Source organism: Pseudophryne corroboree, chromosome 4 (assembly GCF_028390025.1).
Source record: "Pseudophryne corroboree isolate aPseCor3 chromosome 4, aPseCor3.hap2, whole genome shotgun sequence".
Lineage (NCBI taxonomy): Eukaryota > Metazoa > Chordata > Amphibia > Anura > Myobatrachidae > Pseudophryne > Pseudophryne corroboree.
Window position 1 is genome coordinate 226,722,451 of NC_086447.1, and position 27,969 is coordinate 226,750,419.

At 47.1% G+C, this 27,969-nt stretch overlaps 1 protein-coding gene across 2 annotated transcripts in view; it reads left to right on the top strand.

Moving 5' to 3' along the window:
* LOC134909253 (ceruloplasmin-like) overlaps positions 1-27,969 on the top strand; it is a 219,061-nt gene that overhangs the window by 171,628 nt on the left and 19,464 nt on the right. For both annotated transcript variants that reach the window (XM_063915952.1, XM_063915951.1), the window contains 2 exons: positions 22,858-23,077; positions 25,320-25,459. In XM_063915952.1, the coding sequence (XP_063772022.1) occupies positions 22,858-23,077; positions 25,320-25,459 (360 nt within the window). The remainder of the gene's footprint in view (positions 1-22,857; positions 23,078-25,319; positions 25,460-27,969) is intronic.

The following is a 27,969-nucleotide window of genomic DNA, read 5'->3' on the forward strand; positions in this document are numbered from 1 at the left end:
GTGGATTTGCTGCTTGGCTACTGGACACCATTAGCTCCAGAGGGATCGAACACAGGCCCAGCCGTGGAGTCCGGTCCCGGAGCCGCGCCGCCGACCCCCTTGCAGATGCTGAAGCGTGAAGAGGTCCGGAAACCGGCGGCTGAAGACTCCTCAGTCTTCATAAGGTAGCGCACAGCACTGCAGCTGTGCGCCATTTTCCTCTCAGCACACTTCACTGGGCAGTCACTGAGGGTGCAGAGCGCTGGGGGGGGGCGCTCTGAGAGGCAAATATAAACCTTATACAAGGCTAAAAATACCTCACATATAGCCCATAGGGGCTATATGGAGATATTTAACCCCTGCCTGACTGGAAAAATAGCGGGAGAAGAACCCGCCGAAAAAGGGGCGGGGCCTATCTCCTCAGCACACGGCGCCATTTTCTGTCACAGCTCCGCTGGTCAGAACGGCTCCCAGGTCTCTCCCCTGCACTGCACTACAGAAACAGGGTAAAACAGAGAGGGGGGACACATTAATGGCTATATATATATATATATTAAAGCAGCTATAAGGGAGCACTTAATATAAGGATATCCCTTGTATATATAGCGCTTTGTGGTGTGTGCTGGCAGACTCTCCCTCTGTCTCCCCAAAAGGGCTAGTGGGTCCTGTCTTCATTAGAGCATTCCCTGTGAGTTTGCGGTGTGTGTCGGTACGTGGTGTCGACATGTATGAGGACGATATTGGTGTGGAGGCGGAGCAATTGCCAAATATGCAGATGTCACCCCCCAGGGGGTCGACACCAGAATGGATGCCTTTATTTGTGGAATTACGTGATGGTTTATCTTCCCTTAAACAGTCAGTTGAGGACATGAGGCGGCCGGACAATCAATTAATGCCTGTCCAGGCGCCTCAAACACCGTCAGGGGCTGTAAAACGCCCTTTGCCTCAGTCGGTCGACACAGACCCAGACACGGGCACTGATTCCAGTGACGACGGTAGAAATTCAAACGTATTTTCCAGTAGGGCCACACGTTATATGATTTTGGCAATGAAGGAGACGTTACATTTAGCTGATACTACAGATACCGTAAAACAGGGTATTATGTATGGTGTGAAAAAACTACAAACAGTTTTTCCTGAATCAGAAGAATTAAATGACGTGTGTGATGAAGCGTGGGTTGCTCCTGATAAAAAGTTGATAATTTCAAAAAAGTTATTGGCATTATACCCTTTCCCGCCAGAGGTTAGGGCGCGCTGGGAAACACCCCCTAAGGTGGACAAGGCGCTCACACGCTTATCCAAACAAGTGGCGTTACCCTCTCCTGAGACGGCCGCACTTAAGGATCCATCAGATAGAAAGATGGAAGTTATTCAAAAGAATATATACACACATGCAGGTGTTATACTACGACCAGCTATAGCAACTGCCTGGATGTGCAGTGCTGGAGTAGTTTGGTCAGAATCCCTGATTGAAAATATTGATACCCTAGATAGGGACAATGTTTTACTGTCGTTAGAACAAATAAAGGATGCATTTATCTATATGCGTGATGCACAGAGGGATATTTGCACACTGGCATCTCGGGTGAGTGCTATGTCCATTTCAGCCAGAAGAGCCTTATGGACACGACAGTGGACAGGCGATGCGGATTCAAAACGTCACATGGAGGTTTTGCCGTATAAAGGGGAGGAGTTATTTGGAGTTGGTCTATCAGACTTGGTGGCCACGGCTACTGCCGGGAAATCCACTTTTTTACCTCAAGTCACTCCCCAACAGAGAAAGGCACCGACCTTTCAACCGCAGCCTTTTCGCTCCTACAAAAATAAGAGAGCAAAGGGCTTGTCGTACCTGCCACGAGGCAGAGGAAGAGGGAAGAGACACCAACAGGCAGCTCCTTCCCAGGAACAGAAGCCCTCCCCGGCTCCTGCAAAAACCTCAGCATGACGCTGGGGCCTCTCAAGCGGACTCGGGGACAGTGGGGGGCCGTCTCAAAAATTACAGCGCGCAGTGGGCTCACTCGCAGGTAGACCCCTGGATCCTGCAGATAATATCTCAGGGGTACAGGTTGGAATTAGAGACGGATCCTCCTCATCGTTTCCTGAAGTCTGCCTTACCAACCGTCTCTTCCGAAAGGGAGAGGGTGTTGGAAGCCATTCACAAGCTGTACGCTCAGCAGGTGATAGTCAAAGTACCCCTATTACAACAAGGAAAGGGGTATTATTCCACTCTATTTGTGGTACCGAAGCCGGATGGCTCGGTAAGGCCTATTCTAAATCTGAAGTCCTTGAACCTCTACATAAAAAAGTTCAAGTTCAAGATGGAGTCACTCAGAGCAGTGATAGCGAACCTGGAAGAAGGGGACTTTATGGTATCCTTGGACATCAAGGATGCGTATCTACACGTTCCGATTTACCCCGCACACCAGGGGTACCTCAGGTTCATTGTTCAAAACTGTCACTATCAGTTTTCAGACGCTGCCGTTCGGATTGTCCACGGCGCCTCGGGTCTTTACCAAGGTAATGGCCGAGATGATGATTCTTCTTCGAAGAAAAGGCGTATTAGTTATCCCATACTTGGACGATCTCCTAATAAGGGCAAGGTCCAGAGAACAGCTGGAGACAGCTTTAGCACTATCTCAAGAGGTGCTAAGACAACACGGGTGGATTCTGAATATTCCAAAATCCCATTTAATCCCGACAACTCGTCTGCTGTTCCTAGGAATGATTCTGGACACGGTTCAGAAAAAGGTTTTCCTTCCAGAGGGAAAAGCCAAGGAGTTATCCGATCTGGTCAGGAACCTCCTAAAACCAGGAAAAGTGTCAGTACATCAATGCACAAGAGTCCTGGGAAAAATGGTGGCTTCTTACGAAGCAATTCCATTCGGCAGATTCCATGCAAGAATATTCCAAAGGGATCTGTTGGACAAATGGTCAGGGTCGCATCTGCAGATGCACCTGCGAATAACCCTGTCACCAAAGACAAGGGTGTCACTTCTGTGGTGGTTGCAGAAGGCTCACCTATTAGAAGGCCGCAGATTCGGCATTCAGGATTGGATCCTGGTGACCACGGACGCCAGCCTGAGAGGCTGGGGAGCAGTCACACAAGGAAAGAAACTTCCAGGGAGTATGGACGAGTCTGGAAAAGTCTCTTCACATAAACATTCTGGAACTAAGAGCAATCTACAATGCTCTAAGCCAGGCGGAACTTCTCCTGCAAGGAAAGCCGGTGTTGATTCAGTCGGACAACATCACGGCGGTCGCCCATGTAAACAGGCAGGGCGGCACAAGAAGCAGGAGTGCAATGGCAGAAGCTGCCAAGATTCTTCGCTGGGCGGAGAATCACGTGATAGCACTGTCAGCAGTGTTCATCCCGGGCGTGGACAACTGGGAAGCAGACTTCCTCAGCAGACACGATCTTCATCCGGGAGAGTGGGGTCTACATCCAGAAGTCTTCAACATGTTAATAGACCGTTGGGAAAGACCAATTGTAGACATGATGGCGTCTCGCCTCCACAAGAAACTGGACAAATATTGCGCCAGGTCAAGAGATCCACAGGCAATAGCTGTGGACGCACTGGTAACTCCTTGGGTGTACCAGTCAGTGTATGTGTTTCCTCCTCTGCCGCTCATACCAAAGGTATTGAAGATCATACGGCAAAGAAGAGTAAGAACAATACTAGTGGTTCCGGATTGGCCGAGAAGGACTTGGTATCCGGAACTTCAAGAGATGCTCACGGACGAACCGTGGCCTCTACCTCTGAGAAGGGACCTGCTACAGCAGGGTCCCTGTCTTTTTCAAGACTTACCGCGGCTGCGTTTGACGGCATGGCGGTTGAACGCCAGATCCTAAAAGGGAAAGGCATTCCAGAAGAAGTCATTCCTACCTTGATTAAGGCACGGAAGGAAGTCACCGTGAAACATTATCACCGCATTTGGCGAAAATATGTAGCGTGGTGCGAGGATCGGAGGGTTCCGACGGAGGAATTCCAACTGGGTCGTTTCCTACATTTCCTGCAATCAGGATTATCTATGGGTCTCAAATTGGGATCCATTAAGGTTCAAATTTCGGCCCTGTCAATATTCTTCCAAAAAGAATTGGCCTCTGTCCCTGAGGTCCAGACTTTTGTCAAGGGAGTACTGCATATACAGCCTCCTGTGGTGCCTCCGGTGGCACCGTGGGATCTAAATGTAGTTTTAGATTTCCTCAAATCCCATTGGTTTGAACCATTGAAAAAGGTGGATTTGAAATATCTCACATTGAAAGTGACTATGTTACTAGCCCTGGCCTCTGCCAGGAGAGTATCTGAATTGGCGGCTTTATCTTATAAAAGTCCTTATCTAATCTTCCATTCGGATAGGGCAGAACTGCGGACTCGTCCGCATTTTCTCCCTAAAGTGGTATCAGCATTTCATCTGAACCAACCTATTGTGGTGCCTGCGGCCACTAGCGACTTGGAGGACTCCAAGTTGTTGGACGTTGTCAGAGCCTTAAAAATATACATTGCAAGGACGGCTGGAGTCAGAAAATCTGACTCGCTGTTTATATTGTATGCACCCAACAAGTTGGGCGCACCTGCTTCTAAGCAGTCGATTGCTCGTTGGATTTGTAACACAATTCAACTTGCACATTCTGTGGCAGGCCTGCCACAGCCTAAAACTGTAAAAGCCCACTCCACAAGGAAGGTGGGCTCATCTTGGGCGGCTGCCCGAGGGGTCTCGGCATTACAACTCTGCCGAGCAGCTACGTGGTCGGGGGAGAACACGTTTGTAAAATTTTACAAATTTGATACCCTGGCAAAGGAGGACCTGGAGTTCTCTCATTCGGTGCTGCAGAGTCATCCGCACTCTCCCGCCCGTTTGGGAGCTTTGGTATAATCCCCATGGTCCTTTCAGGAACCCCAGCATCCACTTAGGACGATAGAGAAAATAAGAATTTACTTACCGATAATTCTATTTCTCGGAGTCCGTAGTGGATGCTGGGCGCCCATCCCAAGTGCGGATTATCTGCAATACTTGTACATAGTTATTGTTAACTAATTCGGGTTATTGTTAAGGAGCCATCTTTAAGAGGCCCTTTCTGTTGTCATACTGTTAACTGGGTTTAGATCACAAGTTGTACGGTGTGATTGGTGTGGCTGGTATGAGTCTTACCCGGGATTCAAAATGCCTCCCTTATTGTGTATGCTCGTCCGGGCACAGTACCTAACTGGAGTCTGGAGGAGGGTCATAGGGGGAGGAGCCAGTGCACACCACCTGACCTAGTAAAGCTTTACTTTTTTGTGCCCTGTCTCCTGCGGAGCCGCTATTCCCCATGGTCCTTTCAGGAACCCCAGCATCCACTACGGACTCCGAGAAATAGAATTATCGGTAAGTAAATTCTTATTTTCTCGTAGTCCGTAGTGGATGCTGGGCGCCCATCCCAAGTGCGGATTGTCTGCAATACTTGTACATAGTTATTGCCTAACTAAAGGGTTATTGTTATGAGCCATCTGTTCGTGAGGCTCAGTTGTTGTTCATACTGTTGACTGGATATAGTATCACGAGTTGTACGGTGTGATTGGTGTGGCTGGTATGAGTCTTACCCGGGATTCCAAATCCCTTCCTTATTGTGTCAGCTCTTCCGGGCACAGTTTCCCTAACTGAGGTCTGGAGGAGGGGCATAGAGGGAGGAGCCAGTGCACACCAGGTAGTCCTAATTCTTTCTTAGAGTGCCCAGTCTCCTTCGGAGCCCGCTATTCCCCATGGTCCTTACGGAGTTCTCAGCATCCACTACGGACTACGAGAAATAGAATTACCGGTGAGTAAATTCTTATTATAAAAAAAATACTTTTTAACTCTATTAAATAAAAAACAACAATTTTATGAACAGTTTTGAAGGGAAATATCATCAGTTAAGTGATTAACCCAAAACATAGTGGCCTGTTATTGCTGTGCGAGATACAGAAAGAAATAATGAATCTTTGCACTACCGTATCAATCAGTAATTTACAAACATACACAAGTTTAATCTATGAATTATTTAGTGAATAAGAAATGTCTGCACTTGTCATGGCTATACAACGGAATCAGACTTCTAACAAAATTTAGTCCCATTAAACTGTAGCTCCATTCTGAGGCTTACCTCCACTTTAGGGCACCAGCCAATCTCAGAATGACTACACCTCACATTAGATCCAACTGGGGAAACACCAATACATAACACACAGCATAGAATCTACTCACATTGTGGTCAAACTCTTTATGTTGGTACCTGCCTAATGGATAGCACAAAGGGGCATAAAACAATGCATGAGTCCATAAGCTTGGCCAGCAATCGCATGGACAGGTGTTAGGCCTCAACAAGCTCTTAAATAGTACAGTAAGATACAGTATGCATCCAAGTCCATGATACAGTATTCTAACCAGATTTGTATATTATGTAAACTGATCCTATTGGATAATTGCAATCTGACTGCAAAATATGTACACAACATAACACTGGCAAAACACACCTGCTGTTTCCCAATACAATTAAAAAAATTAAGAATTTACTTACCGATAATTCTATTTCTCGTAGTCCGTAGTGGATGCTGGGAACTCCGTAAGGACCATGGAGAATAGCGGCTCCGCAGGAGACTGGGCACAAAAGTAAAAGCTTTAGGACTACCTGGTGTGCACTGGCTCCTCCCCCTATGACCCTCCTCCAAGCCTCAGTTAGGATACTGTGCCCGGACGAGCGTACACAATAAGGAAGGATTTTGAATCCCGGGTAAGACTCATACCAGCCACACCAATCACACCGTACAACCTGTGATCTGAACCCAGTTAACAGCATGATAACAGAGGAGCCTCTGAAAAGATGGCTCACAACAATAATAACCCGATTTTTGTAACAATAACTATGTACAATTATTGCAGACAATCCGCACTTGGGATGGGCGCCCAGCATCCACTACGGACTACGAGAAATAGAATTATCGGTAAGTAAATTCTTATTTTCTCTGACGTCCTAGTGGATGCTGGGAACTCCGTAAGGACCATGGGGATTATACCAAAGCTCCCAAACGGGCGGGAGAGTGCGGATGACTCTGCAGCACCGAATGAGAGAACTCCAGGTCCTCCTCAGCCAGGGTATCAAATTTGTAGAATTTACCAAACGTGTTTGCCCCTGACCAAGTAGCTGCTCGGCAAAGTTGTAAAGCCGAGACCCCTCGGGCAGCCGCCCAAGATGAGCCCACTTTCCTTGTGGAATGGGCTTTTACAGATTTTGGCTGTGGCAGGCCTGCCACAGAATGTGCAAGCTGAATTGTACTACAAATCCAACGAGCAATAGTCTGCTTAGAAGCAGGAGCACCCAGCTTGTTGGGTGCATACAGGATAAACAGCGAGTCAGATTTTCTGACTCCAGCCGTCCTGGAAACATATATTTTCAGGGCCCTGACTACGTCCAGCAACTTGGAGTCCTCCAAGTCCCTAGTAGCCGCAGGTACCACAATAGGCTGGTTCAAGTGAAACGCTGAAACCACCTTAGGGAGAAATTGAGGACGAGTCCTCAATTCTGCCCTGTCCGTATGAAAAATTAGGTAAGGGCTTTTATAGGATAAAGCCGCCAATTCTGAGACACGCCTGGCTGAAGCCAGGGCTAACAGCATTACCACTTTCCATGTGAGATATTTTAAGTCCACAGTGGTTAGTGGTTCAAACCAATGTGATTTTAGGAACCCCAAAACTACATTGAGATCCCAAGGTGCCACTGGAGGCACAAAAGGAGGCTGTATATGCAGTACCCCCTTGACAAACGTCTGAAATTCAGGAACTGAAGCCAGTTCTTTCTGGAAGAAAATCGACAGGGCCGAAATTTGAACCTTAATGGACCCTAATTTTAGGCCCATAGACAGTCCTGTTTGCAGGAAATGCAGGAAACGACCCAGTTGAAATTCCTCTGTAGGGGCCTTCCTGGCCTCACACCACGCAACATATTTACGCCAAATACGGTGATAATGTTGCACGGTTACATCCTTCCTGGCTTTGATCAGGGTAGGGATGACTTCATCCGGAATGCCTTTTTCCTTCAGGATCCGGCGTTCAACCGCCATGCCGTCAAACGCAGCCGCGGTAAGTCTTGGAACAGACAGGGTCCCTGCTGGAGCAGGTCCCTTCTTAGAGGTAGAGGCCACGGGTCCTCCGTGAGCATCTCTTGAAGTTCCGGGTACCAAGTCCTTCTTGGCCAATCCGGAGCCACGAGTATAGTCCTTACTCCTCTCCTTCTTATGATTCTCAGTACCTTGGGTATGAGAGGCAGAGGAGGGAACACATACACTGACTGGTACACCCACGGTGTTACCAGAGCGTCCACAGCTATTGCCTGAGGGTCCCTTGACCTGGCGCAATATCTGTCTAGTTTTTTGTTGAGGCGGGACGCCATCATGTCCACCTTTGGTTTTTCCCAATGGTTCACAATCATGTGGAAGACTTCTGGGTGAAGTCCCCACTCCCCCGGGTGGAGGTCGTGTCTGCTGAGGAAGTCTGCTTCCCAGTTGTCCACTCCCGGAATGAACACTGCTGACAGTGCTATCACATGATTTTCCGCCCAGCGAAGAATCCTTGCAACTTCTGCCATTGCCCTCCTGCTTCTTGTGCCGCCCTGTCTGTTTACGTGGGCGACTGCCGTGATGTTGTCCGACTGGATCAACACCGGCTGACCCTGAAGCAGAGGCCTTGCTTGACTTAGGGCATTGTAAATGGCCCTTAGTTCCAGGATATTTATGTGAAATGACGTTTCCATGCTTGACCACAAGCCCTGGAAATTTCTTCCCTGTGTGACTGCTCCCCAGCCTCTCAGGCTGGCATCCGTGGTCACCAGGACCCAGTCCTGAATGCCGAATCTGCGGCCCTCTAGAAGATGAGCACTCTGCAACCACCACAGGAGAGACACCCTTGTCCTTGGAGACAGGGTTATCCGCTGATGCATCTGAAGATGCGATCCGGACCATTTGTCCAGCAGATCCCACTGAAAAGTTCTTGCGTGGAATCTACCGAATGGAATCGCTTCGTAAGAAGCCACCATTTTTCCCAGGACCCTTGTGCATTGATGCACTGACACTTGGCCTGGTTTTAGGAGGTTCCTGACTAGCTCGGATAACTCCCTGGCTTTCTCCTCCGGGAGAAACACCTTTTTCTGGACTGTGTCCAGAATCATCCCTAGGAACAGCAGACGTGTCGTCGGAATCAGCTGCGATTTTGGAATATTTAGAATCCACCCGTGCTGTCGTAGTACTACTTGAGATAGTGCTACTCCGACCTCTAACTGTTCCCTGGACCTTGCCCTTATCAGGAGATCGTCCAAGTAAGGGATAATTAAGACGCCTTTTCTTCGAAGAAGAATCATAATTTCGGCCATTACCTTGGTAAAGACCCGGGGTGCCGTGGACAATCCAAACGGCAGCGTCTGAAACTGATAGTGACAGTTCTGTACCACAAACCTGAGGTACCCTTGGTGAGAAGGGCAAATTGGGACATGGAGGTAAGCATCCTTGATGTCCAGAGACACCATATAGTCCCCTTCTTCCAGGTTCGCTATCACTGCTCTGAGTGACTCCATCTTGAATTTGAACCTTTGTATGTAAGTGTTCAAGGATTTTAGATTTAAAATAGGTCTTACCGAGCAGTCCGGCTTCGGTACCACAAACAGCGTGGAATAATACCCCTTTCCCTGTTGTAGGAGGGGTACCTTGATTATCACCTGCTGGGAATACAGCTTGTGAATGGCTTCCAAAACCGCCTCCCTGTCGGAGGGAGACGTTGGTAAAGCAGACTTCAGGAACCGGCGAGGGGGAGACGTCTCGAATTCCAATTTGTACCCCTGAGATGCTACCTGCAGGATCCAGGGGTCCACTTGCGAGTGAGCCCACTGCGCGCTGAAATTCTTGAGACGACCCCCCACCGTACCTGAGTCCGCTTGTAAGGCCCCAGCGTCATGCTGAGGACTTGGCAGAAGCGGGGGAGGGCTTCTGTTCCTGGGAAGAGGATGCCTGCAGCAGTCTTTTTCCCCTTCCTCTGCCCCGGGGCAGATATGAGTGGCCATTTGCCCGCTTGCCCTTATGGGGACGAAAGGACTGAGCCTGAAAAGACGGTGTCTTTTTCTGCTGAGAGGTGACCTGGGGTAAAAAGGTGGATTTCCCAGCCGTTGCCGTGGCCACCAGGTCCGATAGACCGACCCCAAATAACTCCTCCCCTTTATACGGCAATACTTCCATATGCCGTTTGGAATCCGCATCACCTGACCACTGTCGCGTCCATAACCCTCTTCTGGCAGAAATGGACAGCGCACTTACTCTTGATGCCAGAGTGCAAATATCCCTCTGTGCATCTCGCATATATAGAAATGCATCCTTTAAATGCTCTATAGTCAATAATATACTGTCCCTGTCCAGGGTATCAATATTTTCAGTCAGGGAATCCGACCAAGCCACCCCAGCACTGCACATCCAGGCTGAGGCGATTGCTGGTCGCAGTATAACACCAGTATGTGTGTATATACTTTTTAGGATATTTTCCAGCTTCCTATCAGCTGGCTCCTTGAGGGCGGCCGTATCAGGAGACGGTAACGCCACTTGTTTTGATAAGCGTGTGAGCGCCTTATCTACCCTAGGGGGTGTTTCCCAACGCGCACTAACCTCTGGCGGGAAAGGGTATAATGCCAATAATTTTTTAGAAATTAGCAGTTTTTTATCGGGGGAAACCCACGCTTCATCACACACCTCATTTAATTCATCTGATTCAGGAAAAACTACGGGTAGTTTTTTCACACCCCACATAATACCCTTTTTTGTGGTACTTGTAGTATCAGAAATGTTCAAAACCTCCTTCATTGCCGTGATCATGTAACGTGTGGCCCTACTGGAAAATACGTTTGTTTTCTCACCGTCGACACTGGAGTCAGTGTCCGTGTCTGGGTCTGTGTCGACCATCTGAGGTAACGGGCGCTTTAGAGCCCCTGACGGTGTTTGAGACGCCTGGACAGATACTAACTGATTTGCCGGCTGTCTCATGTCGTCAACAGTCTTTTGTAAAGTGCTGACGCTATCACGTAATTCCTTCCTTAAGACCATCCAGTCAGATGTCGACTCCCTAGGGGGTGACATCACTATTACAGGCAATTGCTCCGCCTCCATACCATTTTCCTCCTCATACATGTCGACACAACGTACCGACACACAGCACACACAGGGAATGCTCTGATAGAGGACAGGACCCCACTAGCCCTTTGGGGAGACAGAGGGAGAGTTTGCCAGCACACACCAGAGCGCTATATATATACAGGGATAACCTTATATAAGTGTTTTTCCCTTATATAGCTGCTGTATTGATTAATCTGCCAAATTAGTGCCCCCCCCTCTCTTGTTTTACCCTGTTTCTGTAGTGCAGGACTGCAGGGGAGAGTCAGGGAGACGTCCTTCCAGCGGAGCTGTGAGGGAAAATGGCGCTTGTGTGCTGAGGAGATAGGCTCCGCCCCCTTCTCGGTGGCCTTTCTCCCGCTTTTTTAAGGAAAAACTGGCAGGGGTTAAATGCATCCATATAGCCCAGGAGCTATATGTGATGTATTTTTTGCCATCTAAGGTGTTTTTATTGCGTCTCAGGGCGCCCCCCCCCCAGCGCCCTGCACCCTCAGTGACCGGAGTGTGAAGTGTGCTGAGAGCAATGGCGCACAGCTGCGGTGCTGTGCGCTACCTTATTGAAGACAGGACGTCTTCTGCCGCCGATTTCCCGGACCTCTTCAGTCTTCTGGCTCTGTAAGGGGGCCGGCGGCGCGGCTCTGGGACCCATCCATGGCTGGGCCGGTGATCGTCCCTCTGGAGCTAATGTCCAGTAGCCTAAGAAGCCCAATCCACTCTGCACGCAGGTGAGTTCGCTTCTTCTCCCCTTAGTCCCTCGGTGCAGTGAACCTGTTGCCAGCAGGACTCACTGAAAATAAAAAACCTATACTTAAACTTTTTTCACTAAGCAGCTCAGGAGAGCCACCTAGTGTGCACCCTTCTCGTTCGGGCACAAAAATCTAACTGAGGCTTGGAGGAGGGTCATAGGGGAGGAGCCAGTGCACACCAGGTAGTCCTAAAGCTTTTACTTTTGTGCCCAGTCTCCTGCGGAGCCGCTATTCCCCATGGTCCTTACGGAGTTCCCAGCATCCACTAGGACGTCAGAGAAACAGCCGATGGAACATTGGGGGTAATTCCAAGTTGATCGCAGCAGGATTTTTGTTAGCAGTTGGGCAAAACCATGGGCCTAATTCTGAGTTGATCGCAGCAGGAAATTTTTTAGTAGTTGGGCAAAACCATGTGCACTGCAGGAGGGGCAGATATAACATGTGCAGAGAGAGATAGATTTGCGTGTGGTGTATTCAAACTGAAATCTAAATTGCAGTGTAAACATAAAGCAGGCAGTATTTACCCTGCACAGAAACAAAAGAACCCACCCAAACCTAACTCTCTCTGCAAATGTTATATCTCCCCCCCTGCAGTGCACATGGTTTTGCCCAATTGCTAAAAAACTTGCTGCTGCAATCAACTCAGAATTACCCCCCATGTGCACTGCAGGGGAGGCAGATATAACATGTGCAGAGAGAGTTAGATTTGGGTGTGGTGAGCTAAATCTGCAATCTAAATTGCAGTGTAAAAATAAAGCAGCCAGTATTTACACTGCATAGAAACAAAATAACCCACCCAAATCTAACTCTCTCTGCAAATGTTATATCTGCCCCTCCCTGCAGTGCACATGGGCCCTCATTCCGAGTTGTTCGCTCGCAAGCTGCTTTTAGCAGCTTTACACACGCTAAGCCGCCGCCTACTGGGAGTGAATCTTAGCTTCTTAAAATTGCGAACGAAAGGTTCTCAAAATTGCGATTACACACCTCTTAGCAGTTTCTGAGTAGCTTCAAACTTACTCGGCATCTGCGATCAGTTCAGTGCTTGTCGTTCCTGGTTTGACGTCACAAACACACCCAGCGTTCGCCCAGACACTCCTCCGTTTCTCCAGCCACTCCCGCGTTTTTCCCAGAAACGGTAGCGTTTTTTCATACACTCCTATAAAACGGCCAGTTTCCGCCCAGAAACACCCACTTCCTGTCAATCACATTACGATCACCAGAACGAAGAAAAAACCGTGAGTAAAAAACCTAACTGCATAGCAAATTTACTTGGCGCAGTCGCACTGCGGACATTGCGCATGCGCACTAAGCGGAAAATCGCTGCGATGCGAAAAAATTTACAGAGTGAACAACTCGGAATGACCCCCATGGTTTTGCCCATCTGCTAAAAAATTTCCTGCTGCGATCAACTTGTAATTACCCCCATTGATAGAGTGTACTGAACAGTTGACAGACACATAAAAGTACTGTAGGTTAGCTGAGATGGATATACAGTAGAAGGGATCAAGGTAGGACTCATTATATGGAAAAAGCACCGGGAGAAAGGAGCTCTTACTGTACTTCATTTATCTTCTGTCTTCACATTTTTCACTTTTGTTATGTACAGATCCACTCTGGAAACTGTTGACCCGATAAAACTAACATAATAAACCTTAAACCACAAACAACAAGTGGCACTTTAGTAAATTCTCTGTAAAAATGCACGAGTTAATGCACATGAATTATTCTGAAGGACTGTATTCTAAAAGCCCATACACACTAGCTGATTTTGAGCTCGAAGCAGCTAACTTTTGGCATTTTGAGCTACTTTGAGCTCAAACTCGACCAGTGTGTATGGCCGGGCGATGAGCGCTGATGCGCAATCCCGCATCATCGCTGGCCGCCACGTCCGTCGAGCTGTTTTACCGGCCTACTGTGAAAAGTGGTTCACTCCCCATGAACATCGCTGGGCACAGTAAAAATCGCTCAGTGTGTATGCACTGAGCTATTTTCCTGCCAGCGATGTTCACATCATCACCCAGCATACACACTGGGTAAAAACGCCCACTGTGTACAGTGAAAGTGTTACTCAGGGCAGCCATCAGTGGGGGACTGCGGGGACTGGAGTCCCGGCCTTTATAGAGAGGGGACCCACCCCTGGCTCCTACAGCCATTACCTGCAGAGTTGCACAGGCAGCGCAACAATAGTGGGCTGATACGCAGGGAGGACTTCCCTGTGCACCAGCTCTGTGAATCGTTCCTGCAGGTCAGCAATGTAACTTCACTTAGGGGTGGAGCAGTGTGGCAAAAAAAAAAAAATATTTTGGTGGAGGGGCCTGTCTGTCACTCCCCACAATTTCTGATGGCAGCCCTGGTGTTACTGTCACCTACTTACAGTGGATATCATCTACTGTATGTATGAGGTGTGTACTTCACATCAGTGTTTTTCACACGTGCACACAGATTAGGCTGCAGAGACAAAGGGGTATATTCAATTAGGGTCGAAAACTGACGTATGTTGAAAAGACGTCAGTTTTCGCCTTTTTAAGGTCGAATCGTGATTCGACCTATTCAATCCCAGCTGTTTTTTTCGACAAGTCTGGGATTTCGACTTGTCGAATAGTACGTGAATCTGCGGTATAGCTGCAGATTCACGTACTTTTGTGTGAAACAGGGCCAAATTCGACAGGATTTGGCCCCGTTTCCGACCATCTCAGTCCGACATAAAAAAATGTCGGAATGAGATGTGGGACCCAAAGGAGGAGAGGGGGGGGTAGCCGCAGGGAGACGGGGGACAGCTGCGGGCATACAGGGAAGAGCAGCGCTACAGCACAGCGCTGCAGCAGGATGTTTCACAGCTGCACCGCTCACTGCAGCGTCCACCTGGCTCCAGCAAGTGAAGTCACGCTTGCTGGAGCCGGGTGGACACTGCCATGAGGTTGGGCGGCTGTGAGACATCCTTCTGCAGCGCTACTGTAACTAGAGATGTGCACCGGACATTTTTCGGGTTTTGGTTTTGGATTCGGTTCCGCGGCCGTGTTTTGGATTTGGACGCGTTTTGGCAAAACCTCCCTGAAATTTTTTTGGCGGATTCGGGTGTGTTTTGGATTCGGGTGTTTTTTTACAAAAAACCCTCAAAAACAGCTTAAATCATAGAATTTGGGGGTAATTTTGATCCTATAGTATTATTAACCTCAATAACCACAATTTCCACTCATTTCCAGTCTATTCTGAACACCTCACAATACTATTTTTAGTCCTAAAATTTGCACCAAGGTCGCTGGATGACTAAGCTAAGCGACCCAAGTGGGCGGCACAAACACCTGGCCCATCTAGGAGTGGCACTGCAGTGTCAGACAGGATGGCACTTCAAAAAATTGGCCCCAAACAGCACATGATGCAAAGAAAAGAGAAAAAGAGGTGCATTGTGGTCGCTGGACGGCTAAGCTAAGCGACACAAACACCTCAATATCACAGGAATTATTCGTTCTAATCAATGGTATTATTGGTCCAAATCACTGTAAGAAAATGACAAAATCACTGGAATTATTCGTTCTAATCAATGGTATTATTGGTCCAAATCACTGGAATTATTTGTTCTAATCAATGGTATTATTGGTCCAAATCACTGGAAGAAAATGACAAAATCACTGGAATTATTCGTTCTAATCAATGGTATTATTGGTCCAAATCACTGGAATTATTCGTTCTAATCAATGGTATTATTGGTCCAAATCACTGGAAGAAAATGACAAAATCACTGGAATTATTTGTTCTAATCAATGGTATTATTGGTCCAAATCACTGGAAGAAAATGGAATGGATGGATACTTGCAGTGACACAGAGCTGCAAAATACAGCAATGGCCTAGTGTACACAACTAATATACTGTTGGGTCACCAAAATGCTGCACTGTAATACTATATATACTGTTCACAAAAATGCCGCACAGATATGGAATGGATACTTGCAGTGACACAGAGCTCCAAGATAAAGCAATGGCCTACTGTACAACTATATACTGTTAGTCACCAAAGTGCTGCACTGTAATACTATATATACTGCTCACAAAAATGCCGCAAAGATATGGAATGGATACTTGCAGTGACACAGAGCTGCAAGATACAGCAATGGCCTACTGTACTGTACTACTATAATTATTATATAGATGACAGATATAAAGTTACATTGTGGGGGAATCCAGTATACGTTCTGTCACTAGGTACCAGTGAATGACCACATCATGTACATAGGTGACAGATATAAAGTTACATTGTGGGGGAATCCAGTATACGTTCTGTCACCAGGTACCAGTGAATAACCACATCATGTATATAGGTGACAGATATAACGTTACATTGTGGGGGAATCCAGTATACGTTCTGTCACCAGGTACCAGTGAATAACCACATCATGTATATAGGTGACAGATATAAAGTTACATTGTGGGGGAATCCAGTACTTGCCAGTCACATCACTGGAGTAAATTTACTAAGATAGGAGTTCTATTTAATATGGGATGTTGCATAGTCTAGGAAAAGTCCTGGTGGTTCCGAACTTCTTCCATTTATGGATGATGGAGGCCACTGTGCTCATTGGGGCCTTCAATGCAGCAGATATTTTTCTGTAACCTTCCCCAGATTTGTGCCTCAAAACAATCCTGTCTCGGAGGTCTACAGACAATTTCTTTGATTTCATGCTTAGTTTGTGCTCAGACATGCACTGTCAAGTGTGGGACCTTATATAGAAACGTGTGTTCCTTTCCAAATCATGTCCAAACAACTGAATTTACCACATGTTGACTCCCATTAAGCTGTAGGAACATCTCAATGATGATCTATGGAAACAGGATGCACCTGCGCTCAATTTTGAGATTCATGGCAAAGGCTGTGAATACTTTCCGGATGCATTGTAAGAGACCAGGAATGAAAGCAAGTATCTGGTACAATGCAGGATACCAAAGTGCTGGGAGAATGCAGGCCAGCAACTCAGTTACATGTAATTACCTTGCGTACACCATCAGCGGTGAGCTGGAAGAATGTGGACCAGCAATCAAGGATACCAGAGTGCTGGGAAATGCAGGCCAGCAACTCGGTTACATGGAATTGCCTTGCGTAGACTGCCAGTGGTAAGCTGGAAGAATGCAGGCTAGCTAAGCACGATACAAGTGTGCTGGGAAAATGCAGGCCAGCTACTCAGTAGACCATTAGCGATGAGCTGGGAGAATGCAGGCCAACTATGCAGGTTACCAGAGTACTGGGAGAATGCAGGCCAGATACTGGGAAACATGGGTTTACCTTACGTAGATTGTTAGTGGTGAGCTCGGAGAATGCAGGCCAGCTATGCAGGACAGGATACCAGAGTCTACCGATGAGCAAGGCGGGACACCAGGATTGATTGATGAGCAGTGAGGCACAGCCGAACACCGGAACTGAGCGATGAGGAGGGCAGGACAGCGGGATTAACAGATGAGCAGGACAAGACATCAGGAATGACTAATGAGCAGCGGTGCAGCTAATCAGGATACCTGTTGGAGCCAAGCGGTGCTATGGATGGAGTTTGCACTGGAGTTCAGAATAACCAGGAGCAGGTTTGCAGACTGCATACAGGGTATGAACAACAAGCACTGGCAATTCCACAGTGCTGGAAGACTGGCTTTATACCCCTGGTTGGATGGTGATTAGCCATGGCAATCAGCTAATGGCAGAGTAGCTCTGGACTGGATACAGACATGTCAGCTGACCTGGACTGTCATGACCACTGGTGTCAGAGAGGCTTGTAGTATATTGACAACATGGACAATCCTCAATGATTGTTGTGTAGGCACAGCATTAAGAGACTTGCTGAATTCAGTATTCACACAGAAGGTTTATCAACACAAGTGCAGCTCATTAGCAACTCTTACCCATACTTGCCTACCTGACCCTCTCCATGAGGGAGAAAATGCTCTGTTCCTGGACTTTCCTGGTAATGTATGATTGCCATCACCTGTGGTGAGCTAGTTAATTGATAAGAAAGGTGTTTCATCACAGGTGATGGCAATCATACATTACCAGGAAAGTCCAGGAACAGAGCATTTTCTCCCTCATGGAGAGGGTCAGGTAGGCAAGTATGCTCTTACCTTCTAGACAGTGAACTCAGCACACAGGGAACACATGGTACTGGTGAGCTGTTTATTCGAGCGAGCAGAAAACACGCAGGGTCCAGGACAGATGGCAGATGTAAGTCACAAAACAATATGAATTTAGACAGGATTGTGAGAGAAGCTATTGTTGTAATGGTGAACCCGCCAATTGCTTTCCTCCTTAGTGTAATCAATTAGTGGTTGGCGGCTCCACCAATGAAAACACATACCAGGGGAGTCTGAGGTTTACGCCACCCATGAACAAACACATGTGAAACGTACATCGGGAGGAGTGAAAAAGTTACGTGAGGTGCGCACACGTGACAGGCAGAGCTGGCAGAAGACGGACCTCGAACTTGGATTATCCCCCAGCGTATCCAGTGTCTCACTTAGACGGTTGCCCTATTGTACGGTAACACTAGCACTCATGAAAACAAGGATATCTTGTTATTTAATAATCTATGTGAACCTGTTACCTGCATTTAAAAAACTATAGGGCACCAGGGAATATTCCATGCTGGGGTATAATCAATGACAACAGCAGGAAAAAACACTTGACATCAGTAGTTATTTTGTGTTAGGGCATACAGTTGGCCAAAACAGAAATAGCACCAACTGTTCCATTTAAATGCTGACAGCCACTTCTTACATTCAGCAAAGGTAACAATTGTTATAAAATTTGATACACCATTGCAGGTCTGATCAGAGGACAACAGGATTTCCTCTACACTGATTCTCCAGGAAACAATGTACATTATGTGTTTGATAAATTAGAATTCAGAAGATACCTAGTTTTGATTTCTGCATGAATTGCAAAACTACTACTACTTTTATGCATGAGGCTTTAATTTTAAAAAACGTAGGACAATAAGGGAAAAACCATACGGCTACATGTTTCTGCCTGGCTCCCTCACTTCCGAACCTGTGACATCTCCACCATCATCATGGGTGATTTCAATATTGCTACTGATTGTCCTAAATCTTCTGCTCACGCCTCCAAACTACTCTCTCTAACCTCCTCTCTCAGCCTCTCCCAATGGACTGACTCCTCTACTCATCAGGAGGACCACTGCCTTGATCTAGTATTCACCAGACTAAGCTCCATTTCTGAACTCACTAACACTCCTTTTCCCCTCTCAGATCACAAACTTATCACTTGCATACTCTCCTCCGTTAATTCAAACTCTGTGTTGCTGAAGTCCTCCAATCCTCCTCAAACCTGAAGAAATATTAACACAATTAATCTTCAAAAACTTTCCTCCTCACTCCAACAACTGCTTTCACCTATTTCTGTATTCACCTCTCCTGAGATCGCTGTATCACGCCTGAAGCAGACTCTAGAACTAGCCCTTGATGAAGTGGCTCCAGCTACCCATCACACTCCATGTAGGCCTAGATGTCAACCATGGCACTCTAAATTAACAAGACAACTACAAAAAAATTCACAAGTAAACTTGAATGTCTGTGGCGTAAATCTCGTATTTAAAAGACACAGCCCTTTCTTGGTTCCTATCCTATCTAATCGCTCCTTCAGAATCTACCTCCTCTTTGCTACCTCTTTCAGTTGGAGTACCGCAAGGCTCAGTCTTGGGTCCTCTGCTTTTCTCTATCTATACCTCATCTCTTGGTAAACTAATCAGCTCTTTTGGATTTCAGTATCATCTGTACGCAGATGATACTCAAATCTATCTATCCTCCCCTGACTTGTCCCTATCTGTGCTGGACCGTGTCACTGAATGCCTTTCTGCCATTTCATCCTGGATGACATCTCGCCACCTCAAACTGAATATTTCAAAAACAGAGTTAATTATATTTCCACCGGCCAATTGTAGGTACCAACCTTATATCTCTATCACTGTTGAAAACTCGACTATCTACCCTACCCCACAAGCTCGTTGCCTAGGTGTCATCCTCGACTCTGATCTGTCCTTTGTTCCCCACATTCAATCTGCCTCAAAATCATGTTACATACATCTAAAAAACATATCCAAAATACGACCATATCTTACACAAGACACTGCTAAAACACTAATCCATGCTCTCATTATGCCTTCCTACCTCTATGACTGTTTGTTATCACCCATTTTGTTATTGTTATTTCAAATTGCAAAGCGCAACGGAATTTGCTGTGCTATATAAGAAACTGTTAATAAATAAATAAATAAATAAATTATCTCCCACATTGATTATTGCAATATCCTCCTAACTGGTCTTACCAAAACGAGACTCTCACCACTACAATCCATTCTGAATGCAGCTGCGAGGCTAATCTTCCTTGCTAGACGTTCATCGTCTGCAGATCCACTCTGTCAGTCCCTCCATTGGTTACCTGTACTCTACCGTATTCAATATAAAATACTTTTACTCACACACAAGGCCATTAACCAAACTACACCAACGTACATCACTTTGCTTATCTCAAAATATATCCCAACCCAACCTGTTCGCTCTTCACAAAATCTGCGTCTCTCATCCACACTCATTACTCGCTCCCACTCACGATTGCAGGACTTTCTTCGGGCTGCACCCTCTGTGGAATGCCCTACAACGCACAATAAGACTGTCCTCTAGTCTCCAAACCTTCAAGCGTTCCCTGAAAACTCACCTTTTCAGGCAAGCGTATCAAGTTCCAGTACCGCCCACACAACTTTCATAAACTTTCCTATCATATTGCATCCACTCTGCACAGTTCACACATATCCTCACTTTCTCTTCCTCTCGACCTCGGTTCATCATTGCTGTAAGACCATATCATACAGCACACCAAGAATCTGCAATCTGGTGGACAACTATGCAATAGATAGCACCTATCCATGTGTATCCATGCCTATTTCCCTATAGATTGTAAGCTTGCGAGCAGGGCCTTCCTACCTCTGACTGTTTGCTATTACCCAGTTTTGTTATATCATTGTTATTTCCAATGGTAAAGCGCAACGGAATTTGCTGCGCTATATAAGAAACTGTTAATAAACAATAAATAAAATATATACTTATTTCGACCCCCATAGAGGGAGGATAAAATAGTGTGGCGCGCGTAGCGCGCCACCGTGCCCGTAGCGTGGCGAGCGCAGCGAGCCCACAAGGGGCTCATTTGCGCTCGCCACGCTGTCGGTAAGCCGGCGGTCAAGCTCCCGGCGCCAGGATGCTGGTCGCCGGGAGCCCGACCGCCGGCCAGCCGTAGTGAACCCCCACCCGGGTGGTCTTCTGTATGCCGGCGGTCGGGCTCCCGGCGCTCAGTATACCGGCGCCGGGAGCCCGACAGCCGGCATACCGACACTTATTTTCCCTCGTGGGGGTCCACGACCCCCATAGAGGGAGGATAAAATAGTGTGGCGCGCGTAGCGCGCCACCGTGCCCATAGCGTGGCAAGCCCGCAAGGGGCTCATTTGCGCTCGCCACGCTGTCGGTAAGCCAGCGGTCGGGCTCCCGGCGCCGGGATGCTGGTCGCCGGGAGCCCGACCGCCGGCCAGCCGTAGTGAACCCCCACCCGGGTGGTCTTCTGTATGCCGGCGGTCGGGCTCCCGGCGCTCAGTATACCGGCGCCGGGAACCCGACAGACGGCATACCGACACTTATTTTCCCTCGTGGGGGTCCACGACCCCCATAGAGGGAGGATAAAATAGTGTGGCGCGCGTAGCGCGCCACCGTGCCCGTAGCGTGGTGAGCGCAGCGAGCCCGCAAGGGGCTCATTTGCGCTCGCCACGCTGTCGGTAAGCCGGCGGTCGGGCTCCCGGCGCCGGGATGCTGGTCACCGGGAGCCCGACCGCCGGCCAGCCGTAGTGAACCCCTCCCACCCAAGGTCACTTCTTCTCCTTAGCTGCATATTGATTTATGTTAATAACCCATGGGAGCACCACTGATAATCACATAATATGTTACCTAATAAGTATGAAGTAATAGGTATACAGTGATAAACATAAAGACCTCTGTTTTTACCGTCAGTTGTCTCAGAGACTAAAAACATTAATTTCTTCTATATCTCCCCACTGTCCTCTGCGGTATCCCTAACCAAACCCTCTCTCTCTCTACCAATGCCATACAGAGCAATACTGCATGTTTCATATCACCCTTATGATAGATTATTAGATCCCTTCAGCTTCTTTCTATAAAGTGGAGCTGAAAATTATGACTGGACAGTGGATCAACTGGTTTATTTAAAGTGCACCTGCAGTCCTCGGCACAGCCGCCATTCTGTTGGCTGAAGTAATGTCCATGTAAATGCAGCCTCTTATTTCCCTAGGAACTAGTAACATCACTGAATCCCAGTCCACAAAGTGGCTGAATATACTGTGTAGTGAGCACAGATGCTGTGTAATTGCTGTGCAACATATCTATGTGATTAATCACAACTGTTCCTCTCATCCTGGGCCAGATGTACTAAGCCTTGAAAAGGGATAAATTGCACGGTGATAAAGTAACAACCAATCAGCTCCATGTCATTTTTCAAACCCAGCCTGTAACACGGCAGTTAGGAGCAGATTGGTTGGTACTTTATCACCGTGACATTTATCACTTTTCAAGGCTTAGAGGTCCATTTACTAAGCATTGAATGGAGATAAAGTGGACAGAGATAAAATGCCAGCCAATCAGCTCCTAACTGCCATGTCACAGGCTGGGTTTGAAAAATGACAGTTAGGAGCTGGTTGGCAAGGACTTCATCTCCGTCCACTTTATCTCCATCAAAGGCTTAGTAAATAGACCCCTTAGTACATCTCCCCACCTTACACTATGCTGCTGAAGACCTGCTATCTGCCTGTGCCTGTCCTTTTACAGACTGAAGGGGTAGTTTTATTGGTAAAATGATTTCTCACACGAGACAATGCAAAGTACAGTTTTGTGGAAGATGTGTTATAACTATCGTATGTTTCCTTAGGACTTGTACAGTGGATTGATTGGGCCCCTTGTAATCTGCAAGAAAATCTTATTACCATTCTTCTTACCCAGAGTATCTCCCTCTCGCTTCGCTCTTCTTTTTATGGTTTTCAATGAGAATGAATCCTGGTATCTAGATGAAAATATCAAGACATACTCCAACTATCCAGATGAGGTGAAGAAAGATGATGAGAAATTTGTTGAGAGTAATTTGATGCACGGTATGTTTCTATTTTCCTTTACTATTGCTTGAGTATTACAATTTGGGTTATACTGTTGACTAGTGATTCATATAGTCCACTATTGCTGCAGTCTAATCGTTGAAAGAGTTTCTTTACAGCAGTCCCCCTTTTTGGGGGGATTCCTCCCATGGGGAGTCACAGAAAGAAACCCATAGGCTTCTACTGGGTAATGCTATCCAAAGATGGCATTACCCACTGGGACCAAGCTATGGAATTCATCGCATATGAAAAGTGTGTCATTTTCTGGGTTTTTATCGCATTTTAGGGTTTAGTACATCCCACCCGTTGTCTTATGTAAAATGTAATGTAATAGTGAGGTACTAGCCCATTTCTTACATCTGGCAGGTCTCCACCCTCCACCAAGCTCATCATATATTTGTTTTTATTTATTTGAGACCTAACAAGAAATGTAGACTGAATTCTGTACACCTAGAAATCAGATTACATGGAAGTGTGGGTAGAAATGCAGCTTTCTGATTGCTACTGAGCTGACCCTGGGATGGGATGCGGTCAGGATGCCGCCGGACGGAATCCTGGCGGTCGAAATACCGACGCCGGAATCCCGACCGCCACAATCCCGACATATTCTCCCTCCGTGGGTGTCCACGACACCCATAGAGGGAGAATATAATAGTGTGCCGAGCGTAGCGAGGCACCGTGCCCGCAGCGTGGCGAGCGAAGCAAGCCCGCAAGGGGCTGCGTTCCGCTCGCCACCCGTCGGGATTGTGTGGTCGGGATTCCGGCGTCGGTATTTCGACCGCCGGGATTCCGACCGGCTGCATTTAGTACTGATCCCCCTGGGATACTCTGCAGTTCTCAATAAACTCAGAATCTGCTACTCTTGCAATCACATGCTGGGGGCCGCCCATCACAGGGGAAGGCTGCCCAGCATGCTACCCACAGCCCACAAATTGACATGCCCCCGTTCCTCTGGCGCCACCCCCTCCCCCCCTTCCCCCAAGAGCCAGCTACAGAAATCCTGGGTCCTGCTACACGCACACACATTTTTTTCTTAAAGGACAACGGAATTTGCTGTGCTTTAAGAAACCGTTAAATAAATATATATATATATATATTTATTTATCTATACACATATATTATACATATGTATATCTCTCCTTGCTCCACCATACACACCACAGTCTGTGTCTCCCTCTCTCCTTCCTCCCACACCCACACACCCCACAGTTGGTCTCTCCCAGCTCCCCCACCCCATCCCAAAGCCCTGTATCCCCTCACCAATTCACTCTTACCCCGGGGAGAGACTCATCTGCGCTGCACTCCAGTATCCAGACCCGAACACCACACAGCAGGAACCATGCCGCCCTCACCCGTCACCCCTCCACCAGAAGAGACAGGAGCAGGGCATGGGAATCCTGGTCAGCGTAGCTGCTGCCATGTCCCGTAACTGCAACAGAGCTGGACCCGGAACAGCTGGTGCACACTCGCACCACACAGTCACTGACTGTGAGAGGCTCCTGTCACTCTGAGGCTGCTTTCTCACTGCCCTATTTTGAATAGACGGCTCACATCCCTGCCGGGCACTAAGTGGCATATCCTTGGGGCCCTTCTAATCCTTGGGGCTTGGTACAGGTGTCCCCTTTGACCCCCCTTGTTGCTGGCCCTGCCCCATCCCGCGTGAACATCTCTGTCTGTCAATCAGGCAGAGGCGTTCGCACTTAATGCGGCCCAACCACATTAACTACTCGCAGAGGACGGGACCTGTGCATGCGCACAGCGGTCTTATCTCAAAAAATGCTGTTGCATCACAGAAGAAGGCCGTCAGTACTTAACAAAAAAAACACGATTGTCCCACTGCAGTAAACCAGTGCCGTGACTACAGTACGGACTAACATTAAAAACTGTACCGTAGGACTAAACAGTTCTGCAGATTAAACTTGTGATATTTGGTCTAAACTGTGTTCATCTAATGGCATGGATATTTCAGTTTTTGAGATTGCTATAATCAGAAGACAGTTCACTGGTTACACTGAGTAACATTATTCCTCTACAGATCAGGCATCAATTTTGTGGTGAACCAATATTTACAAGAATGCAGCTATCAGTACACTAGGAATTTGTTCCTCATGCCTCACTGATGTCACTAACTGATAGTAAGATAACATGCTGACCGCTAAGGTCACACAGTGACGTCTTCACTACACCAGACTGCTGTCACAGATCACCTCATCATCAATGTGAATCTCTTCTTTTATTTCAGGTATAAATGGAAGAATGTATGCCAACTTACCTGGCCTTACTATGCACGTTGGAGATGATGTAATGTGGCATCTCATTGGCCTGGGGAATGAAGTGGACATACACACAGTCCATTTCCATGCACACAGTTTTGAATACAAGGTAACCATATTTTGCCTTGGTATTTTTATGTATGAACAGAGGCTGGCTGGTAACTTTTAGCCTGGGGGTAAATACATGAAAGTGGCAATAGAAAATTGAGCGTTTGCAAGTAGAAGAGATGCAGAGTAGTGTGCATTTCAAGTGCATCTCCAGTTATGGGTAAAGGGGCATCACTAGGCTGTAATGGGCAATCTCATGTCAGTAAGGTTTAGCAAGGGTATGTTGACGGCACATCGGGCTACAGAGTTGGTCTTAAGCATTAAGACGCCTGTTTCCAGGTGCATCTTCTGCAGCAAATGTAAGCTGACGGGCACTGAAGATGATTAGTGACAAACCAAACATACAGATAGGGGATGGGCACCGCAAGATGTATAAAACGCTGCATATTAGCGAATATACATAATTTTTCCCATACACACAAAGTGGAAAACATGAGCCCAGGTCCATCTAGCCATCATTATGCCCAGATCAAGGAACTCTCTATCTCTCTCTCTCAAACATTATAATTAATACACAAAAGTAAAGTCACACTATTTATGTAAAAGCAAATAAGAATATTAATGACATTTATTTAAACCTTAAAACAAACAATTTGCAACATACCGTACTGTACAGTATACACCAATTTACTAATATTCGTGTTTGAGTCGATTTGTGTTGTGTTTAAACTCATTTTTTATCGGGTGCATTTTACTGCAACTTTTTGAATCCTGATACAGTAATTTACTAAGCTGCCGAGTATGCAACATTCGTGTTTTTGGATGTCGATGTGATTCGTAATGTCAGGCAGTGTTTTACAGGAGTGATTAGTAAAACACTGCCTGACAAAACACAAGAAATCCTGGCCGGATCTGTGAGATCTGTGCAGGGCTTCATTGTGTGCATTGTGAGCAGTGCAGAATGGGTTAAAAAATAAGAATTTACTTACCGATAATTCTATTTCTCATAGTCCGTAGTGGATGCTGGGGACTCCGTCAGGACCATGGGGGATAGCGGCTCCGCAGGAGACAGGGCACATCTAAAGAAAGCTTTTAGGATCACATGGTGTGTACTGGCTCCTCCCCCCATGACCCTCCTCCAAGCCTCAGTTAGGTACTGTGCCCGGACGAGCGTACACAATAAGGAAGGATCTTGAATCCCGGGTAAGACTCATACCAGCCACACCAATCACACTGTACAACTTGTGATCTGAACCCAGTTAACAGTATGATAACAAACGAAGTAGCCTCTGAAAAGATGGCTCACAACAATAATAATAACCCGATTTTTGTAACAATAACTATGTACAAGTATTGCAGACAATCCGCACTTGGGATGGGCGCCCAGCATCCACTACGGACTATGAGAAATAGAATTATCGGTAAGTAAATTCTTATTTTCTCTAACGTCCTAGTGGATGCTGGGGACTCCGTCAGGACCATGGGGATTATACCAAAGCTCCCAAACGGGCGGGAGAGTGCGGATGACTCTGCAGCACCGAATGAGAGAACTCCAGGTCCTCCTTAGCCAGAGTATCAAATTTGTAAAATTTTACAAACGTGTTCTCCCCTGACCACGTAGCTGCTCGGCAAAGTTGTAATGCCGAGACCCCTCGGGCAGCCGCCCAAGATGAGCCCACCTTCCTTGTGGAGTGGGCCTTTACAGATTTAGGCTGTGGCAGGCCTGCCACAGAATGTGCAAGTTGGATTGTGCTACAGATCCAACGCGCAATCGTCTGCTTAGACGCAGGAGCACCCATCTTGATGGGTGCATACAATATAAACAACGAGTCAGATTTTCTGACTCCAGCTGTCCTTGAAATATATATTTTTAATGCTCTGACAACGTCCAGTAACTTGGAGTCCTCCAAGTCGCTAGTAGCCGCAGGCACCACAATAGGCTGGTTCAAGTGAAAAGCCGAAACCACCTTAGGGAGAAAATGAGGACGTGTCCGCAGTTCTGCCCTGTCCGAATGGAAAATCAGATATGGGCTTTTGTACGATAAAGCCGCCAACTCTGAAACTCTCCTGGCTGAAGCCAGGGCCAGTAGCATGGTTACTTTCCATGTAAGATACTTCAAATCTACAGATTTGAGAGGCTCAAACCAATGAGATTTGAGAAAATCCAAAACTACGTTTAGATCCCACGGTGCCACTGGGGGCACAATCGGGGGCTGTATATGTAGTACACCCTTGACAAAAGTTTGTACTTCAGGCACTGAAGCCAATTCCTTCTGGAAGAAGATTGATAAGGCCGAAATTTGAACTTTAATAGACCCCAATTTGAGGCCCATAGACAATCCTGCCTGCAGGAAATGTAAGAATCGACCCAATTGAAATTCTTCCGTTGGGGCCTTCTTGGCTTCACACCACGCAACATATTTTCTCCAAATGCGGTGATAATGTTGTGCGGTCACTTCCTTCCTAGCCTTAATCAAGGTAGGAATAACTTCCTCTGGAATGCCCTTTTCTTTTAGAATCCGGCGTTCAACCGCCATGCCGTCAAACGCAGTCGCGGTAAGTCTTGGAACA